The 19548-nt window shown below is 43.2% G+C and overlaps 1 protein-coding gene across 1 annotated transcript; it reads left to right on the top strand.

Moving 5' to 3' along the window:
* The first annotated feature begins 814 nt into the window (after window positions 1-814).
* Window positions 815-12991, top strand: PLAU (plasminogen activator, urokinase). Its single transcript, XM_069979267.1, has 12 exons — window positions 815-875; window positions 2331-2411; window positions 2493-2538; window positions 3272-3376; window positions 3726-3900; window positions 3992-4095; window positions 4363-4558; window positions 6938-7089; window positions 7175-7315; window positions 7521-7669; window positions 8464-8628; window positions 11587-12991. Exons 2-12 carry the CDS (start codon window positions 2355-2357, stop codon window positions 11611-11613), a joined length of 1317 nt encoding a protein of 438 aa, XP_069835368.1. The 5' UTR covers window positions 815-875; window positions 2331-2354; the 3' UTR covers window positions 11614-12991.
* The last annotated feature ends 6557 nt before the right edge of the window (window positions 12992-19548 follow it).

The raw sequence follows: 19548 nt of genomic DNA, 5'->3' as shown, positions 1-19548 counted from the left end.
TTGCTGCTGGAGAGGATGATGGCAGGGGACACTGAGTGACACAGAGCACTGGACACTGAGCATCCCTCTGCCATCATCCTCTCCAGCAGCCACAGCCCGCACAGCTCTGGGAGTCGGGTCGTGACATCACCATTTTATCCAGGAAGTGAAGCCTTGATGCAGTAGTAAGTGCAGAGAATAAAGCACTTTATGTACATTTCCCATAATAAGTGTATAATGGTGATTTGTATAACTTTTGGGGAGCAATACAATATTTCAATAAAAAGTTTCACCAGGCTTCTCCTTTAAGTAAATCGGAGTACCCCTCTAACCAATTTATTATTTCCCATTTTGTACATAATTCCAGCATATTTCATGGAACTATATGCAGATTGGAATCATTGATTGTAACTAGTCCCTATCCTCAGGGAACCAGAATCTCATTCTTCCACCTGATACATAAAACAGGACCAGTTTTGAAAGAAGCTATTTTAGGAGTGTAGGAGAAAGCCAGAATACCAGAATAGATTTAATAATCTCTAAACTGGCTAAAATCCAACTAGTTGCGACTTAAAATCCTAGAAAAAGTTTTTCCCCCCCTTTACTAGCACTGCAGACAAAGGGTTAATTAGCTGGCTTCCTGTGAAACTGGTGTGAATCCCCCGACCTGACTCACAGACACATTACATGTTTACAAACAGTTAATGTACAGGATGATGAGCCTGCAGTGCATACAGCCACAATACCACGCCTGGGGCACAGTGCCAGCCAATCACAGGGAGGCACTGAGCATTATAAGGCGCAGTTCTCTCTGCTGCAGGACAGAGAACAGCAGAACTAGCTCCAAGGATAGAGAAAATCTGCAAACACAGCAGCTGCAAGGTGAACTCGTGCTGGTGAGTGAGACTCGAAAGAATTAATGTAGCTAATATGTATCTAGTATTATCAACGGTATATTTCCACATTCGTTTGCTAATGTTCATTTTTAGAAGTTGTATTTTACAAGCATTTTTAAGGCGTTTTTTTCCCCTAGTCTATAGAGAAGCCTGTGGGAAACTGCCATACCTGCAAATTAAAACAAATTATATAGTTCTATGGTTTATACGGCTGAAAAAGACAAGAGCCCACCCATTTAACCTAAATTTCTACTGTGTATCCAGAAAAAGGCAAAAAAAAAAAAAACCAAAACATTATGTGGCAAACTGTTTATTGTGGATTTAATATTTCACTATAGACTTAAATGTAACATCCGTTACAGCATTTTTTGGAAAAACACTGTGCGTGTGAGTCCACCCTACGGCTATGTTCCTACAGTGTCTTATTTTGGCCGTTTTCACAGTATTTAAGTGAAAATACAGGTGGATTACGCAATTTACGGTACTGTGGCCCCAAAATTGAAGCTGTTAAATGGCCAAAAAAAGACCTTGTGGGAACATAGTCCCTACAGTGCTTTTACACTGTCTGGGTCTACTGTTGGTTCTCTTTAGAAACTTCAGTGAATCCACATATCCCGCCTCAGAAAACTCACAGCATGTTATGTGGATTTTTAGGGGAATTTGCTGCTATAATATGTAGATTAGAAAAATGGGCAGCTGCGGGTTTTGCTGCTCTTAATATTTTTCTAGCAAAATCCACTACAATGCAGAATTAGTAGAGATTTTGACTTTCCCTCTTAAGTCAATGGAAAAAAATCTGCAATAAATCCGCAGCCAATGACTAAATTTAAATGACATGCTGCGGATTTCAAATCCAGACCACCAGTCAGCAGCTATGCATTTGTTCGGTAGATATTCTGTGCAGCAGGGAAAATCTCATTTTCAATTCTGGCACTGTAATCTGACGTGGATTTTCCCCACAAACCATGTGAAAGCCTCCTTACAGGGAAGCTCTGCACATTAAAGTTTTAAAGCTCAATGTGGGCTGCGGCTGTAATCTCCATCCTATTCACATGCCAGGAACGGATTCACACTATAAAAGCATTTCTGACATCCTCTTCTTCAAAGCTTCTGCTGATGTGCTGTGCTGCCAGGAAATGCTTGCTCTGCATAGACAGAATAGCTCTCTACTGCAGGGAACCTAAACCAGTGCATGATGCCCACTAACTTCAATGGACACTACAGCTCTCCAAACTTCATGCCTAAACAGATGCTTCAGTTGTTTAACATTATAAATAACAATTTTTTTTATGACACAATTACGCCATTTCTGGGAGCGTTCTCACACTCAGGTTTTTAATTACAATTAAAAACCTGAATGTGTGAACTCGGCCTTAAGAGGTATCTGTAACAATATTTTAAGTTTTCATATATATGGAAACTAATGATTTACATAAAATTTGTGACTTATTTTAGTTTACAAATCCCATCCGACAGAAGATGAAGCTGATTGTCGCCTTAACATTTGCATCGGTGCTTATTACTGGGTTAGAATCGGTAAGTTTTTGTAAGATGACCACTGACTTATTTATTTGCGTTATATTTTTCCACAGTTGATAATTCAACTTTTACTTTTAGATTTTTCATAAACACCATAAAAGACCAAAGGACAACGAAAGTACAGGTAAATGCCATATAAAAGATACATTTATTATCACAATTATTATGATCAACATTTTTCATTGGTATAAGTATTGCATGACATAAGTGTTGGAGCTATCCTCCCCACGTTGCCTCCCCGCGCTTCACAAGACAAAACTAAAACTCCGACCATCTCACTACATTAGAAGTGGCTGATTTTCAGTATCAAAACCTGTAAAAATAAACCGATTTGCTTAATAAATCTGCCAGTATGGCAGGTTTTAAGAGGCAAAAATGACAGGTTTGTTGGCTTTTTGGAAAAATTGAGTCGCACACCTTTAGTAAACATGTTGGACCAACAGGGAAAGCTATCATATCATGGTATGGTACTGGCTTACCATAGAATGTGGTGTGAAGTCACATTATAGAGCCTATTACATGGGTGAGTTATCAGCTAAGGGAAGGTTCATATGAAAATTCATTCCCCATCATCATCCCATGTGAAAGGCCCTGCAATAAACCAATGAATGTGCAATGTTTGTGGCCTGATCGGTTCTTTTATGTGGCAGTAAAGATTATCATTTGTCAGCAGCACAACACCCTGTGTAAAGAAGAGATGTGCAGCCATTTATCCCCTAGCTGACTAGCTACATCCTTGATCAGCACTTAGAACTGGCAATTATTAACCCCTGTAAAAACCGTTCCCATAAATGATTATATAATATGTACTATATTGTAGATTGCATTGTTGGCTGATCTTATTTCTCTCTACACAGAATGCACTTGCTTACACGGTGGAACTTGTTCCTACTATGGCATACACAAAAAATTCTATAAGTGTAATTGCCTTATAGGATATACTGGAAAACACTGTGAAACAGGTATTTACCTTTTAGTAATTTTTTTTTTTTTTTTTACTGTTATACACATTAGCCTTAGGCCTCATTTGGACGTTTGTATATTTTTGCGGATTTGAGTCATATATATCATTCATATATATTGTCTTCCTATGTACTGTATATGAATTATCATTGTGAGAGTCTTTTGGCCAGGGGCCAACTGCAATCACTCAATATATTTGGAATAGTTGGGAATAAAAAAAAAGAATGAAAAAATAAAATCAAAAATAAAAATAGTAATAATAATAATAATATATATATATATATATATATATATATATACACAGATAAAGGTTTTTCTGCTTTTAATGCTTGCTTATTTTACTTCCAGACTTGACCTCCACATGTTACAAGGACAATGGTTATGATTACCGAGGTATCGCATCAAAGACCAATGCCAATAATGAGTGTCTGCCCTGGGATTCTCCGCTACTGAGAGATCGCCACGTAAACACTCACATGAAGGATGCATTAAAGTTTGGGATAGGGAAGCACAACTACTGCAGGTAATATGTTCTGTGCCTAACAATCACACACTGATCTATTATGAAACACCTAGACAACCTAAAATCAACTATACTCGCTTCATTTTCTCAGGAACCCACACAATGGATTAAGACCTTGGTGTTATTTCAAAGGACCAAAAGGTGTTGCCACCATGTTCTGCAAGGTCTCCCAATGTGAAGAGGAAGAAATCGCAGGTGAGTTATTAGAACGCCAGTATTACATAATTCCCCTCGTCAGGATCACTGAATGATATAGGCACTGAGACGCACTGAGATGTGTGCAGTAAACCTAAAATAGGTAGCATTATTCCTATTATTACAGTATATGTAAAAATAGCCACAAGCCATGGACCTAATGGACAGTTCAACCAAGCCTATTTACAAGAACATGGAATCTAAAAATATGTAATCTGTAAAAATGTTGTAACTGTATTCTAATTATATTGTGTAATCATTCCACAGAACCCACCTGTGGTCGTCGTCAGAATAAATTATATAAAGTCGTGGGAGGCATGACCAGCCCTATTGAATCCCAGCCATGGATAGCCTTACTTTACCAGGTTAATAGGAGAAACAAAAATCAGCCGTTCTTCCAGTGTGGTGCCAGTCTCATTCACCCCTGCTGGGTTCTTACTGCAGCGCACTGCTTTCCAGACAGGTAGGTATTTACTGAAAGGGAATATGTTATCCATAAAATTGTAGAATATTTTAAGGCGATAATGTCTGATTTTACCAAAATACACTAAGGGGGTCATTTATCAAAGTAGCATATGAGTACCCCACTCTCATAAAATTCTCTGTGCGCTACACTGGATTTACTAAGACTGGGCGCAGATCCAAAGAGCCTGAGACTAGTGCAACAATCTATGCCTACTCTGGAGCAAGTGTACATCTAAAGGCCATGTTTACACAACGTATGTTTAGCAAATTGCAACAACGGCCGTGATTTATGATAAACATACGTTGTATTTGAATGAATGGAATCCTGGCTGGAGCGTATACACATAGGGGGGGATTTATGAAGCTACGCCAAAGGTGTACACCGGGAGATGGTGCAGATTTGCCCCTTCTCCCTGGCGTACGCCTTCCGTGCGCTCCGCTCGCCCGATGGGCGGTCTGGCAGTGCTTTTGGTAGCTTAATGAGGCGAGGAAGAGGCGTGGCCTCCTCCCACGCCACATTTATTATGATTTATGCCTGCTCGCAGGCGCAAATCATGATGCAAATTTACACCTGCTTCCAGCAGGTGTAGATCTGGTACGCCGGGCACAGATTCGGGCGCCCGGTCGGCCGGATTAACTAAGAGGTGTGCGCCTCTTAGTGAATTCTGACGCAAAAAAGGGGGTCGGGGCTTAATATAAGACCAGCGTACTTGTACGCTGATCTTCATAAATCCCCCCTATAGTGTATGCTCCGTCCGGGATTCCACCTGGCTGCACAGAAAACTGACATGTTAGTTTTCTGCGGCTGATATTCATTAAATAGCGTCCGCAGAGACATGTCAGTTTACACAATTGAGCATGCGGCTCAGGCCGCACGCTCCGTTGTGTGCAGCAGTGAATTGGGATGCGGGCGCACACGGATGCGCCCGCATCCGAATTCACCAGAAATGAAGATTATCCGGCTGGTACAACTTTGCGATTATTTTCATGTATTTGTCTGGCGCAGGAATAAATCTCTGTGTGTGGAGAGATACTGGTTGCTTTTGATAATTCATAGACTTGTCTATGGTGCATTGTGGATATCACCTTATGCAGTGTACCATAGGAATTGATCACCACTGTATTTAGGGGGTCTCATAATGCACATGCGCTAAAACGTAATCTAAAGCAGTGATTTTCAACCAGTGTGCCGTGGCACACTAGTGTGCCGTGACACATGGTCGAGGGTGCCGCGGGGAAAGTTCCCCAAACTATGGTGCCCCTGCAGATCACCCCGCTGCTGCTGTCAGCCTCACCTACTAGCCGCCTGTAGCGCCCGGACGTGCTCCTTCTATCCAATCAGCGGTGACCGGGAGCGTGGTGCGCTGCGGCGGGCCGTGTTGCACGCATCCAATCAATGTGTGTGCTAAAACCCGCCGCAGCGCACCACGCTCCCGGTCTCCACTGAGTGGAGGAGCACGTCCGGGCCCTACGGGCGGCCAGTAGTTGAGGCGGACAGCAGCGGGGACCATCTCAGAGGAGGTGAGGAGGAAGGGGGGGAGAGAAACCTGGGGATGGGGGAGAGAAACCTGGGGATGGGGGAGAGAAGCATGGGGGAGAAACAGGGGGGAGAGACAGGGAGAGAAGCATGGGGGAGAGAAACCTGGGGATGGGGGAGAGAAGCATGGGGGAGAAACAGGGGGGGAGAGACAGGGAGAGAAGCATGGGGGAGAGAAACCTGGGGATGGGGGAGAGAAACCTGGGGATGGGGGAGAGAAACCTGGGGATGGGGGAGAAACAGGGGAGAGAAGCAGGGGGGAGAGAAACATGGGGATGGGGGAGAGAAACAGCGGAGAGAAGCAGGGGGGAGAGAAGTATGGTTGAGAGAAGCACAGGAGAGAAGCAGGGGGGAGAAGTATGGTGGAGAGAAGCACAGGAGAGAAGCATGGGGGAGAGAAGCACAGGAGAGAAGCAGGGGGGAGAAGTATGGTGGAGAGAAGCACAGGGGGAGAAGAAAACAGGCCCAGGTTTCACACTGAGTGAATATAAATACATTTAGAATCTATATTATTAACTATATGTATAATATGTACTGTTTTACTGTCATTTTGTTCCATTTTGGTTGGTGGTGTGCCCCGGGATTTTTTAAGTATAAAAAGTGTGCCGCGGCTCAAAAAATCACTGATCTAAAGGACATATAATACACCTCATAAAAAAAGATTTGAGTGTTTGAGGCCTTCAAAGTAATGGTCCATAGAAGGTTGTCTCTGTGTGTTGTCAGATTAACGTATTATGTATCATGGTTGTGACACTGTATACTTTTCCTCTGCTTGGCCATTAGAAGGAAATCGTTGCCTTTTTTGCATGAATAATTTCTATTTTTTCTTTTTTTATTTAGTGAGTATCCTGAGGCAAAGGACTATCAAGTTATTCTAGGAAAATCGCACCTTGAGGAAGAAAATGTATACAGGGAGCAAAGATTTCAGGTGGAGAAAATAATCCGTCATCAGGACTACAGTGATAAGAATGGGGCTTTAAACAATGATATCGGTAGGGAAGACAAAAGTGACACCATGCACCGCCACACTTTGCACATGCATTTACTTACAGCACTGACCTTTAAAACTTCTTTTAGCATTGGTGAAGATTCGTTCTGAGTCAGGACAATGTGCCTCCATGACGGACTATGTGCAGACTGTCTGCCTGCCAACTGCTGATCTGAAATTTAAGGATGGGGCAAACTGTGAGATCTCCGGTTTCGGAAAAGAGACTTATGGTAAGTGAATGAATATTTGTGCTTCCATTCCTCCAATTCACAGAATGTACATAAAAGCTGCATCTCTGATAGTAAAATAAAGAATACAGTAAGAACAAGCCCCTACTCATGTTAACATAGAAGTGCCCCCAGTATGGCTCTGGACTATAAAGAATGATATATTTATGGGAAAAAGACTTACTATATAATGATCCTCTTTCTGCAGATAGCCATAGATACTCCCAATCTCTAAGGTCCACATCAGTTCGTCTTATACCACAGGACATTTGCCAATCACCTGATTACTATGGGAAGCTGATCAATAATAACATGCTGTGTGCTGGAGACCCTGAGTGGAAAGTTGATGCTTGCAAGGTAATATCATGATGTTAATATGTATAACTAATGTATAATTAAAGGGAACCTGTCATCAATTTCATGCTGCCTGAGCCACAAGGTATAGAGCTGGTCCCTAATGGCTTCTGCCTGCCCCATCAGCCTTGATTGACAGACCTCATTCTACACCTAAGCAGGGTGAGATCAATCCTGGCTGGTGGGGAGGGGAAGAGGAAACTGCTGGGACCACTCAAGGTCCAAAAAGTAGGAAAGTGATGCCAAGGAGCACTACAATACAATACTACATCTGCAACACTTTGGTACTTAGTAATTACATAGGTGTTCAGTAGATGATGTAAAGCGGTTATCCAGGTTTACAAAAAAGACAGCTTTCTTTGGAAACAATGTCACACATGTCCACAGATTGTGTGTAGTATTCACTTCAGTGGAACTGAGCTGCACTACCACACACCTGGAAAGCCCCTTTAAATACAGGACTTGCAATTTCTTCAAATTTTATTTAATACATCACATTACAAAAAGGGGTGTCTTATTATTGACATAATTGAGATTACAACGAATTGTGGAGAGAAGCGCTCAGCTGCACGCTTCTCCCTGCTGTAATGATTGATGGGGGTTTGCACACACTTGTTTACATGTTTAAAGTTTCTCCAAACAATACGGACACTTAAGCCCTTAAATTTTTATTGGCATACGGCCTTTTTGTAAGCAATCACATTTAGTACAATGTACACGAAAAGACAATGTAGACAAGAGAAAGCAATCTGGTACTTTTCTACGTTTCTCATGGTCTGTTACCTTTCTTTTTGTAGGGAGACTCTGGTGGTCCTCTTATCTGTCCTCACAAGGGGAATATGGTGTTGTATGGCGTAATAAGCTGGGGGGACGAGTGTGCCAAGAAGAACAAGCCTGGAGTGTACACTCGAGTCACAAACTACATGCGGTGGATACAGGACAACATGGCTAAAGTTAACAATGTGAGAAGTAATGTTATTCCTAAGTAGTCAGCCAGCTCTGTTAACTTGGAACATAGGAAACCAAAGAAGGGAATCCTGAGCTGAGTCTGTCTGGTAGATTTGTAGTTGCCAGCTGTACAATCATATGTAAAGTTGCAACATCCCTGTTTATTCATCTGTCATGGAGGATTAGTGCACATTTGTACTTCTACTAGAGTGTAGAGAAGCAGTATAGTAGCTGGTAGAGAAGCAGTATAGAAGCTGGTAGAGAAGCAGTATAGAAGCTGGTAGAGAAGCAGTATAGGAGCTTCCTAGCACATCTCCAAGTTGTTTTCCATGCTCACCATACATACCTTGGACTAATATTTTAGATTTTTCATTCTGTACAGATGGGCATGTGACAAAATATGGAGGTAATTTAGGGAGAAGTATTTGCTGCAATGTTTAATTCTGAGCCATGCATCTACCAAAGAACTGTGGGCATATACAAAAACAAGTATAACTATATACCTCCAAGAATCCTTACCATCAGCTCGTCACAGCACACTTACAACTCAGCAATGTCTATTATACATCGTCTATCTATTCATTGAAGAAATAAATAAAACTTTCTCATCTTTATAAAAAATAGATGAGAAAGTTTCTCATGTTTATTCAATGAAAAGATTATTTATAAGTGGAAAGTGAGTTGTTTGTTCCATGAAAACAGGAAGTAGTCATTGAAGTTTGCAGAGACATCTTCTCTGCTGCTATTGCATGCTCTAAGTGACTTCTATAACAGCGCCTTGGGCACTTATGGGGTATTAGGCTAATGCAGTGTACCAGCGACTTTAGGATATACTTTTCAAAAATCTTTTTTTTGACCTAAATTAGGTATATGTACCTGCATAACCCTTATATATCATGTTTATCAATAAGTCTCCATCCTTATCAAGTTGGGGTATTATTCTGTTTGCACTGAGCTAACCTGAATGACTTCCGTTCTTGTCCATAGACGGAGCAATGTTGCCAAATCAAGTTTAAAAACTTGCTCTCTTATAAGCCCATCACATAGGGGAACAGCAGGACTGGATATACCAGAATTCAGTATACCTGACCCTCTTATTCCTCACCGCCAGGCATGCATGTTTTTGAGGGTCTCAGGGGGGATTGCTGTTGGCTGAGCAATCGTTGGGCCAATAGTTACTTGGTTTGTGCCCAAGCTATAATTCCTAAAGATTAGCTAAATTATTGGTGAAAACATATATCTGGAAGGAACCTGTCACTACTGCACGTGCTCTCATAGAGGACAGCATTAGGTGTGGGACAGGGTCACGTTAGGCATGGGTGTACTTTGTTTACTGAACCACGACTCATTGGCACTACCCACTTGTCAGTGTGCCATGGATGATATGAGGATGTAACATGTAAATTATTTTTCAGTATTTATCATTTATGTAATTTATACTATTATATTTTTATTTATGCAGAAGGAAAAGCTGTTTACATGCTATGTTTCTAGTTTATATCAGCAACACTGGATGCGTTCAATTGAAAGATGCAATAATACAGGCACATTGCACTATAAGGCTATGTATGAACACGAATGCCGCTTCAGGCTGAATGTATGTGAACACATAGTAAAACAGATGATCTCCTGTTCATGTACATATTTATGGCATTAAAAAGGAAATACCTAAGTGTCCTTGCACAAACATTAATATTTATTCCATTGTGAAACAATGGAAATGTGCTGGCTCATACATTCAGCTCTGTTCAACACAGCAACAGAAGTGTCTACATAGCCTAAAACTTAGTCTCAGGCGACCTCTAGTGGACAACCAACACCACTGCCTTACAATGAACTCCATCCTCAGCACTTATGGTGTTGCTGTTAATGCCTTTTTATTTATTTAATTGAAGTAATACCATCTAACAAGATGGAAAGAAGTCGGCCCAAATGTTAATACTATTTTAAATGTAGTATGGGCCTTTTTCATTATTGGGCTGGACCCTCGATTATTTTCTTTTTATTGTTTACACATTACTTTTTTATTTATTTGTACTAATTTAATTGTAATTAATTATTATTTGTATTATTTAATATGATTGTAATAAACTATTTTCTGTCAGAGAACATGTTTCTTTTACTTGCTTATTGTCACTCGTGAGTAGATTTTCTATATTCTTCAAGTGAATCTGTCATCTGCAATTTAACTTCCATACTACTGATGCAGTTAGCTGCTAGATCAAGGAGACACATGGTACCTATGATATATATATCTGTGCTTTCACAACATCGAAAAATGCTTTAATTCTCTCAAGACACTAAAATAGAGAAAGCTGGAACACCTTCTCGCCCCCCCCCCCCCTCCCATCCCTGTCAATCAAGCAGGGATAGGGATAGGAGGAACAGCTTGCAGCATTTCAGAGCCTTGGGAAAACCTATTTGACAGTATAGACCAGAGAATAAAAGCATTTTACTATGTTCTGGAAGCACAGACAGATATATGAAAGGTACCATGTGTTTCCTTGACCTGGGAGACTATCTTAGGGGTAATGCACAGTGCCATCAGTACACTAGAGCAGACTATCAAACAGTATCGGAGCTCCTGACATCATAATTATTCACGATGATGGGAGCTCCAAGATCCAGTCCGCAGAACACCAGGTGTGCACGGACGGAATGTGGATGTGTGCATTAGCCCTAACAGTGTCAGCAGTTTAGAACATGAACTGTAGCCAACAGATACACTTTTAGTGTGCCCTTCCAGCCTGACTTGGGGTCCAGAAAATAAATTGCTGATTATTCTGGTGGTGGTACTTCTGTGTCGATCTGAAAGAATAAAGATGGATGATTTTTCATTTAATGAAATATCATAAATTAGAGATGGGGGACACATGAAGTTGACAAAAATGATACCTGATAAAGGTATAATTATTTTATTTGTGCCAAACAGTGTCTTCTCATTCACAATGGTCCATATCATATTTGTATAGATTCACAAGGTAGAACCAATTTCATGAGAAGCCAAATGACCCACCAGTATGTTTTGGACTGGGGAAAGAAACAAAGACAACCCTCAGGAAAGCCATGCATACAAGGGGAGAACTGACAAACTCCATGTAGATGTCGGAATGGACCCATGCCTGCAGTGCATGCAGTCTGTAAGTGTAAAGTTTCAATAAATTGCAGAAGCATCTACCAGCAGTTTGTTAATTTCACAAGGTGACTTGATTTTCTAGGACATCCCACCACTATGATTAATAAGAGATCCCACCTTTTAGATCTCTTGATCACAAGAATGGAGAAATTAAGCCACAGAACTGCAAGCCAGCTCCATTCAAGCAAGTGGGGCTATGCTGCAGTTTCAGTAGTGCATGGTTAAGAAGTCCAAACAGTACTATGGCTCCTTCATTCTGAGGATCCTTGTGATATGATATCACTTCTAACAGTGGGAAAATGGCCACTATATTATTTTTGAACTTAACCCCTTAACAGCCAGCTTCCTTCTGTCTTCAATTGATATACAGATTTATTGGAAAACTAAACTGGAGCCTACAAGGGTACAAAATAACAAACTGTGCCCTGTGCCACCCCGGTAACCGTTTTTATTCATATTGATGACACTTTCCCTGCTGTACTCATGGCACGCCAAATGCACTGCAACCTAAGCGATTAGCCTTAGTGACGTCATTATGTCATCAGTATATGTGAACAAAGGCAGCGGGTTGAAATGTAGTATCAGTGCTGGACTGGGAAAGATGAGAATGCTGTGGGTTATATAAATGGTCTTTTTTTATGCTAATATTTTGAGATACATATAGAGCTTATTGTTTAGCTTTTACTAACCTTTTTTGGGTGAAGGAATGGCATAAAAACATAAATTCCAACTATTTTATGCTTTTTAAATTTCCAGCAGTCACTGTGCATTACTAATAACATTATAACTGTATACCTGGGGGAATATGATTATGGTGCTATAAAGGTTTAATTGTTTACTGCTTTCGTATCAAATATAACTTTTTTTTCCATGAGATATAGGGTATGTTCACATAACGTCTTTTGAGGCGGAAATACGACCATATTTTGATTATTATGGCCGTGAATGATGATCGTGATTTTGGTGTACATTCTTTCTATGATATTCACTTCGGGGGTAAATGATGTGACTATTTTGTAGTAGAGGGCTGCTACAGATGTGGTGATACCAGCTATGTGTACTTTCCTTTTCCCAATAAAATAAATGTTTTTCACTTTTTTATTTTAGAAAACAGCCACTTTAGCCACCTAAAAGAGTCTTTATGGCACTCCCATTTAGGAAATGCAGAGAACTCAGACTCATCCCAATAGCAATATTTAGATATGTCACTTGGATTCAAATCAGATTGGCCTCATTAATGGAAATTTTTTTTACTTATTCTCCCTTTCACTATGCAGACGACCTGTCAAAAATGCTCTAAGGGTAGGTTCACACATAACAGAATTGCAGCGGATTTCATGCTGCAAATTCACAGCGAAATCCACTGTGATTCCCATACAGTCAGTTTGAATAGGATTACATACTCGCAGAGGAATTTTCATCCCTCTGTGTGCATGTAAACGTCATCCTTCGTAACCCGCATCGGCCCATTGAATACCAGTTCGCGCTCCAGCCTGCTTCTGAGGCTTCCCGCATCCTGATGTCCCGCCGAGCCAATCAGTGCGCTGTCCTGCTGCAGCCAATGATTGGCTGAGTATGTAATCCTATTCAAACTGACAGTACGAGAAACGCAGCGGATTTTGCTGCAAACATGCAGCGTGTAATCCACTGTGATTCCGTCATGTGTGAACCCACCCTTGGTGTATTAAGAGGCAGGTGTCTCCTAATACATTTGAGACCTCTTACTCTGTATCTTGTATTAAGACTAGTGTGTAAGATAATTTCCCCTTATGTATTTTTGAGCAATTGTACTCATGGCTGTAGCATATATGAATGGTACTAAGACACCTGGCACTGTGAGCACCACTTGCAACAATCACAAATATCAATGTACGTTAATGTAATCGTTGTAATTGTTGCTAATGCAATATAAAAAAAACCATTAAGTAACAAACACGGCCCATAACTATAACAATGGGTGGATATTATGGCAGACACTTTTAGTGCTGTTTACTTAAGAAGAGACATATCCAAAATACACTTTCATGAGATTAGAACCCTTGCAGTGTATGCTCCTGGGCCCATTATTGTGTCAAGAAATGCTAAAGGATTGTATGCTGTTTTTATGCCTGTATTTATAAAGTTTATGGGGCACATGTATCAATAAATTTTTTGCACCCTACTTATTTAAAATGTTACTGGGTTTGCTTAGCCGGATTTATCAGGAGGCACACTCTACGGGTATGTGCACACTACAGAATCCCGACGGAACACCCGCCACGCATCTCCGCTGCTACCATAGGCTTCATGCTACAGTTTGCCAGATTCCGCCGTCCACCCGAAGAATGAACCCGCTCATTCTTTGGGCGGACAGCGCAATCTGGCAATCCATAGCATTAAGCCTATGGGAGCAGCAGAGATGGGCATGTCCGCCCAGCGGGATTCCGTATTGAGCACATACCCTGCGCCAATTTTTGGCTAATCTCGTTGAAAATATTGATACATTTTTCACACAGGGAGGCATGTCCCGCTTCTCACCCATATTGTGCATGGGGCAAACTGGCAAACAGTTGCACAATGTTTGTGCAAGAAATGTCCTTATGCAGAAATTATCACTTTTTTGCAGGTTTATGCTAGTTGCAGAGCTTGATAAATCCGCCCCTATGTCTCCTAATTATCATTATAACATATTTCCAATGCTTCTGTGTGAGCTACAAATGCTCTATTTCTACAACAGTACTACAACATGTCAGCACAACTCTCCTGCTTTACTATACTATTCCTATGACTGGTGACCTGCCCTATGATGTCACAGCTTTACTGGCAATTACATAGGTCTATGAATCGCTGCAGGATGACACAGGCTTAGAAGCTACGCCTGAGTCATCCGTGGCGGGTCCGGGCTATCAGTGATAGCCAGGGACCCGCCGCAACTCTCAGCACCAGAGCCGTGCTCCGGTGCTGAGAGTTAACCCTATAGATACTGCGGTCAGCACGACCGCAGCATCTTTAGGGCTCCTGACAGAGAATTCTCCCTCTACAGAGGGAGAATTCTCTGTCCAGTATCCAACAGGGCTCTGCAAAGTGATCGCAGAGCTCCAAGGGTAACTATGGGAACCGGAAGCCTCAGGCTCTCCTGGCTACGGCGGCCGGCGCAGGGGGGGGGAAGGCAGGGTGTGCGCCGGGGGGTGGGAGGCAAGTCAGGGTGCGCGCTGGGGGGAGGGAAGGCAGGGCGTTTCCCAGGTGTGCGGCCGTGCACTCTTCCCCCTCCCATTTTTCCCCTGCCACTGTCACAAGATTGGTCACGTCAGGGGGTCACGTCACGACGTGGGCCCCCTGTCTAACCAGGCAGCGGTTGGGAACCTAGGGGAACAGAGCAGCGGAGTGCGGCATCAGCACTGGAGCCGGGGAGATGAGATTAGAGCAATTGTTTCCTTTGGCCTTGCCCTCCACGACACATTCACAAAAAAAAATTGCCTTGCCCTCTACAGGCAGCCAATTTATTGCCTCATCACATAATAATTCTATCATTAGTTAGACCTCCAAGATAAATATAGGACAGGCTGTAGAAGCAAATTTCAAGGTCTTGGAAATATGAGTGGACACAGAGATCCACATGGATAGGCTTTAGAGTAGCTTCTCCATATCTACCAGATACCCACAAATAAAGATATACAGTGGTGCCTAGGATTACGAGTATAATAATTTGTTCTGGGACCGCGTTTGTACTTCAAATCACTCTTAAAGCAAAGCAAAGTTTCCCATAAGAAATAATTGAAATGCAGACAATTGGTACCACATACCAAAAATAATAATTTTTATTCCGAATAACATGCAAAATAAAGGAAACATTTAGAAACAGCTGAATATGTCATATGTCATACTATAAGTTACTGTACAGTAATGAAGAGGATAAGAAACACAAGGGCTGAGAGGGGTTACAGCTATGAAGAGATTACCTCCACAGTCCTGTCCCCTGATGCAAGTCCCAGCCTGAATGGATCTTCCATGATTTGGAAGGTGAGGGAGACTTCCTGGGTCAGAGTACAGGGCTGTAGACCCTGCTATGCTGACCATGCCCTTCCACCACTCTCCCTCCTACCCAGTAGAGGGAGCTCTTAAACCAAAGCAATGCTCTTAAACCAAGTTACAATTTTGAAAAACTGTGAGCCCTTTTTGCAAAATGCTATCAATCCAAGTTACTCTTTTTTTTTTTTTTTAAACTGAGTTTTATTGAAGGTTGTACATAATATACCATACAGGAGATTGTCAATAGCATGACAATAAAGGAGAACAAAAAGAAAACAAGAAGCGTTGCGAGTCATTTACACAGATGTACAGTTCGCACAACATATTTTAAAGCAATGGTTGTATAAATGCCCTAACCGTGGGCTAACTGAACATAAAAAAGAAAACAGTCTATGCATCCTAGCTAACTAATACAGTATACAATCCTGGCTGCCATTACCCTGTGCATCCGCAAAGGGCCGTTCCCCCCGATCTCTAGACAACTCATGCTAGCAAAGTATCCCGCTGACTCATGTATCGGGTCAGGGAGTAGTTAGTGTCCGGGGAGTCGCACCATATACCCCAAACCTTGCAAAACTTAGGTGTACAACCCCTATGTTTAAACACAATATTCTCATAGGAAATGGCCGTGTTCACTAGGGCCATCCATTCGGCGAGTGTGGGGTACCTAGAGTCCATCCACCTGAGTGCGATAGCTTTGCGGGCAAGAAACATTGTTTCCCTTATGAATATCATCTGGTGGTGAGTCCACGCATCCTCATCTAATATACCCAAGAGGCAACATTTGGGGAAGCGATCAATAGGCCCTGGCAGGAGCTTATCCATTACTTCCCATACTTGCGACCAAAAAGCATTAATCAATGGACAGCTGGCAAGGCGCAGAGCCAAGGGCTCAATAGCTAATGTAAAAAGTAAGATAGAGATAGGGCAGCCCTGTCGCGTTCCCCTGGCCAAGCCGAAGTAGGGTGACAGAATACCATTTACGGATATACAGGCTCTAGGGAAATAATAAAGTAGGGATATCCATTTCATAAAGATAGGGCCGAACCCAAAGTGCCTCAGGGCAGATAAGAGAAAAGTCCCCTCAATAGACACAAAGGCCTTGGCCGCATCAAGTGAGGCCAAGGCCCAGTCCCTCTTCTCAGACATGCCCACTTGTGTTAGTACCTGGACACTGCGTATGTTATTAGAAGTAGAGCGGCCCGGCATGAAACCACATTGGTCACATTGTACAACCTCCAGAATTACCTTATTAAGCCTATTGGCTAATACTTTGGTTAGAATTTTGTAGTCTGCATTTAGCAGAGATATCGGGCGGTATGAACCGCAATCAAGCGGGTCCTTATCCGGCTTCAATAGCACAATTATGGTGGCATCATAGAGGGATTCTGGAAGTTGACCCTGCGAAAGGGCTGCCTGGAAGACCTCCACTAAGACAGGGGACAGTTCATTTACTTTGCGTAGACCTTGATCGGAAGTCCATTGGGAACTGACGCCTTCCCTTTGGCCAGGTCAGGGATGGCCTGTTGCACCTCCTCTAGGGTAATGGCGGCCTCTAGCATGGTTCGGCTGTTGGGTAAGAGGGTGGGAAATGTTATATCTGACATGTAAGCATCTATCTGTAGCTGTGAGGGAGGGTGTGGGGAGGAATATAAAGCTGTATAAAAGTGGGCAAAACGATCCACTATGGCCTAGTTGGAGTCCAGCACCAAGCCCTGAGGATCCCTTATTTTAAGTATAGAGGGTGATTGTGAGTTTTGATGGATCAAGTACGCTGGCAGTTTACTTGACTGATTGCCCAGTTCAAATGCTGATTGCTTGTTAAAGAAGATACGTCGATTGGCTTTTTCTTGTAGGAGGTGCAAGTACCGTCTCCCGATTCCCAACCAGGCCTCCTGATTTCTATCTGAGGGGTCCTGAATATAGGCCTGTTCCAGGCGTTTAGTTATTTTCCAGCTCATTTTCCTCTCTGGCGCTCTCTCTTTTAGTATAGGTAATCGAGGACTGAAGGCAGCCGCGCAAGTAAGCTTTGGCGGTCTCCCATAGAGTCAGTTTGCTTTCGTGCGGCGAGTTCAGTTGGAAGAAACATTCAAGTTGATCCGGTATACGGCCAGTCTCCCAAAGAGAGAGAACCAGAAAGGGTTGAGTCTCCACCCTGGTCCTCCTATCTGGGGTTGACCCAAGGACAGCAACATAGCTGAGTGGTCTGATACGGACCTAGGGAGATATGTCATTGAGGTGGTTGCAGAAACCAGAAGAGGGTTTCCTATAATCAGGTCAATTCGTGATAGGGTGGAGTGTCCAATAGAGTGACAGGAATATACCTTGGCTGTGGGGTGGTAATGTCTAAAAACGTCTATCCAGCCCAGCTCAATAAGCAAACTGTGTAATGGGGTGGGGGAAGGGGAGGGGGAGGCAGTGGAGGCAGCAACTAATTTGTCTAAGGTGGAATCCAAGACCATATTGTAATTGCCCATGCATAGCAGAGCAGCGCCAGGGTATGAGGCAGCGAATACCGCTGCTTGATGTATAATCTGTAATGAACCGGAGGGAGGGTTGTAGATGCATAGCAGGACATAAGGGCGGTTATCAATGTGGGCATATACGAAGACGTATCTGCCTTCAGTGTCCACTCTAGAGGCCACCATTTCCCATTTGACAGACTTGTGCACCAATAGAGTGTGTGGTGTGTGTGTGGTGTGGAAGGAGTGAACAGTACCTTGCACCCATGGCTTGTTTAAGAACCATGCCGTCTCAGAGACCATGTGCGTCTCCTGTAGGCATAACAGGCAGGGCTCCAGATGGCGACCAAAATGGTCGCCAATGCGACTGACATTTTGCAAATGGCGCCCAGATTTATTAATCTGGGCGCCATTTGCGACTGGCCCCGGCGGCGGCGCGCTGTCTCTTTAAGTATCCCCGGCTGATGCGCGGCTGCCGGGGGTGTCCCATCCTATCCCCGGCAGCGCGGCGCATCAGTGAGCTGCCTGGGGCCCTGACTTCCGGCACAGGAAGCGAACGTCAGAGACGCTTCCTGTGTCAGAAGTCACAGCCCCGGCGTACAGGGAGCTCACAGACACGCTGCGCTGCCGGGGATAGGACGGGACACCCCCGGCAGCCGCGCATCAGCCGGGGACAGCGCCTGAAGAAGAAGAGGATCGCCGGGGGAGCGGGTTGTCAGGTGAGTTTGTGTGTTTATTTTTTTTAAATACTGCTTAGCATAGAGGAAAGGGGGGGGGGGCATCTATAATGGGGGGAAGAGAAGGGGGGGCATCTATAAGGGGAGGGGGTATCTATAAGGGGGGGAGAAGAGGGGGGCATCTATAATGGGGGGGGAGGAGGGGGCATCTATAATGGGGGGGAGGAGGGGGCATCTATAATGGGGGGAGGAGGGGGCATCTATAAAAGGAGCGGGCCATCTATAAGTGTAGGGCAAACTGGCTGCAGACACTGGGAGATAGATATATGCACAATTATTATTATCAGGGCCCCTCAGGTGTCTGTATTGTAGGGGGTCACTTGCATTAGTCACTAGGTGAGAGATATATCTATCTATATACACATCTTGTGGGGGGTCACTATGGCTGCAGTCATAAGTCCAGCTCAGTATGTATAGACTGTTGCAAGCTTTTAAAGGGAACCTGTCACCCCCGGTGACGGGGTGACAGGCTCCCAACCCCCCGTTAGAACCCCCTATAGTCACCTCGTCGCGCCGGGTCCCGCTTCTGAAGATGGTCGGGTCACGGACATCTCAGCCGCTGCAGCCCGGCGCGCACACTGAGAGATGAGT

This window comes from Dendropsophus ebraccatus, chromosome 8 (genome assembly GCF_027789765.1).
Source record: "Dendropsophus ebraccatus isolate aDenEbr1 chromosome 8, aDenEbr1.pat, whole genome shotgun sequence".
In the NCBI taxonomy this organism is placed as follows: Eukaryota; Metazoa; Chordata; class Amphibia; order Anura; family Hylidae; genus Dendropsophus; species Dendropsophus ebraccatus.
The sequence above is the reverse complement of the archived record's forward strand: the minus strand, read 5'-3'. Positions and strand labels throughout refer to the sequence as shown.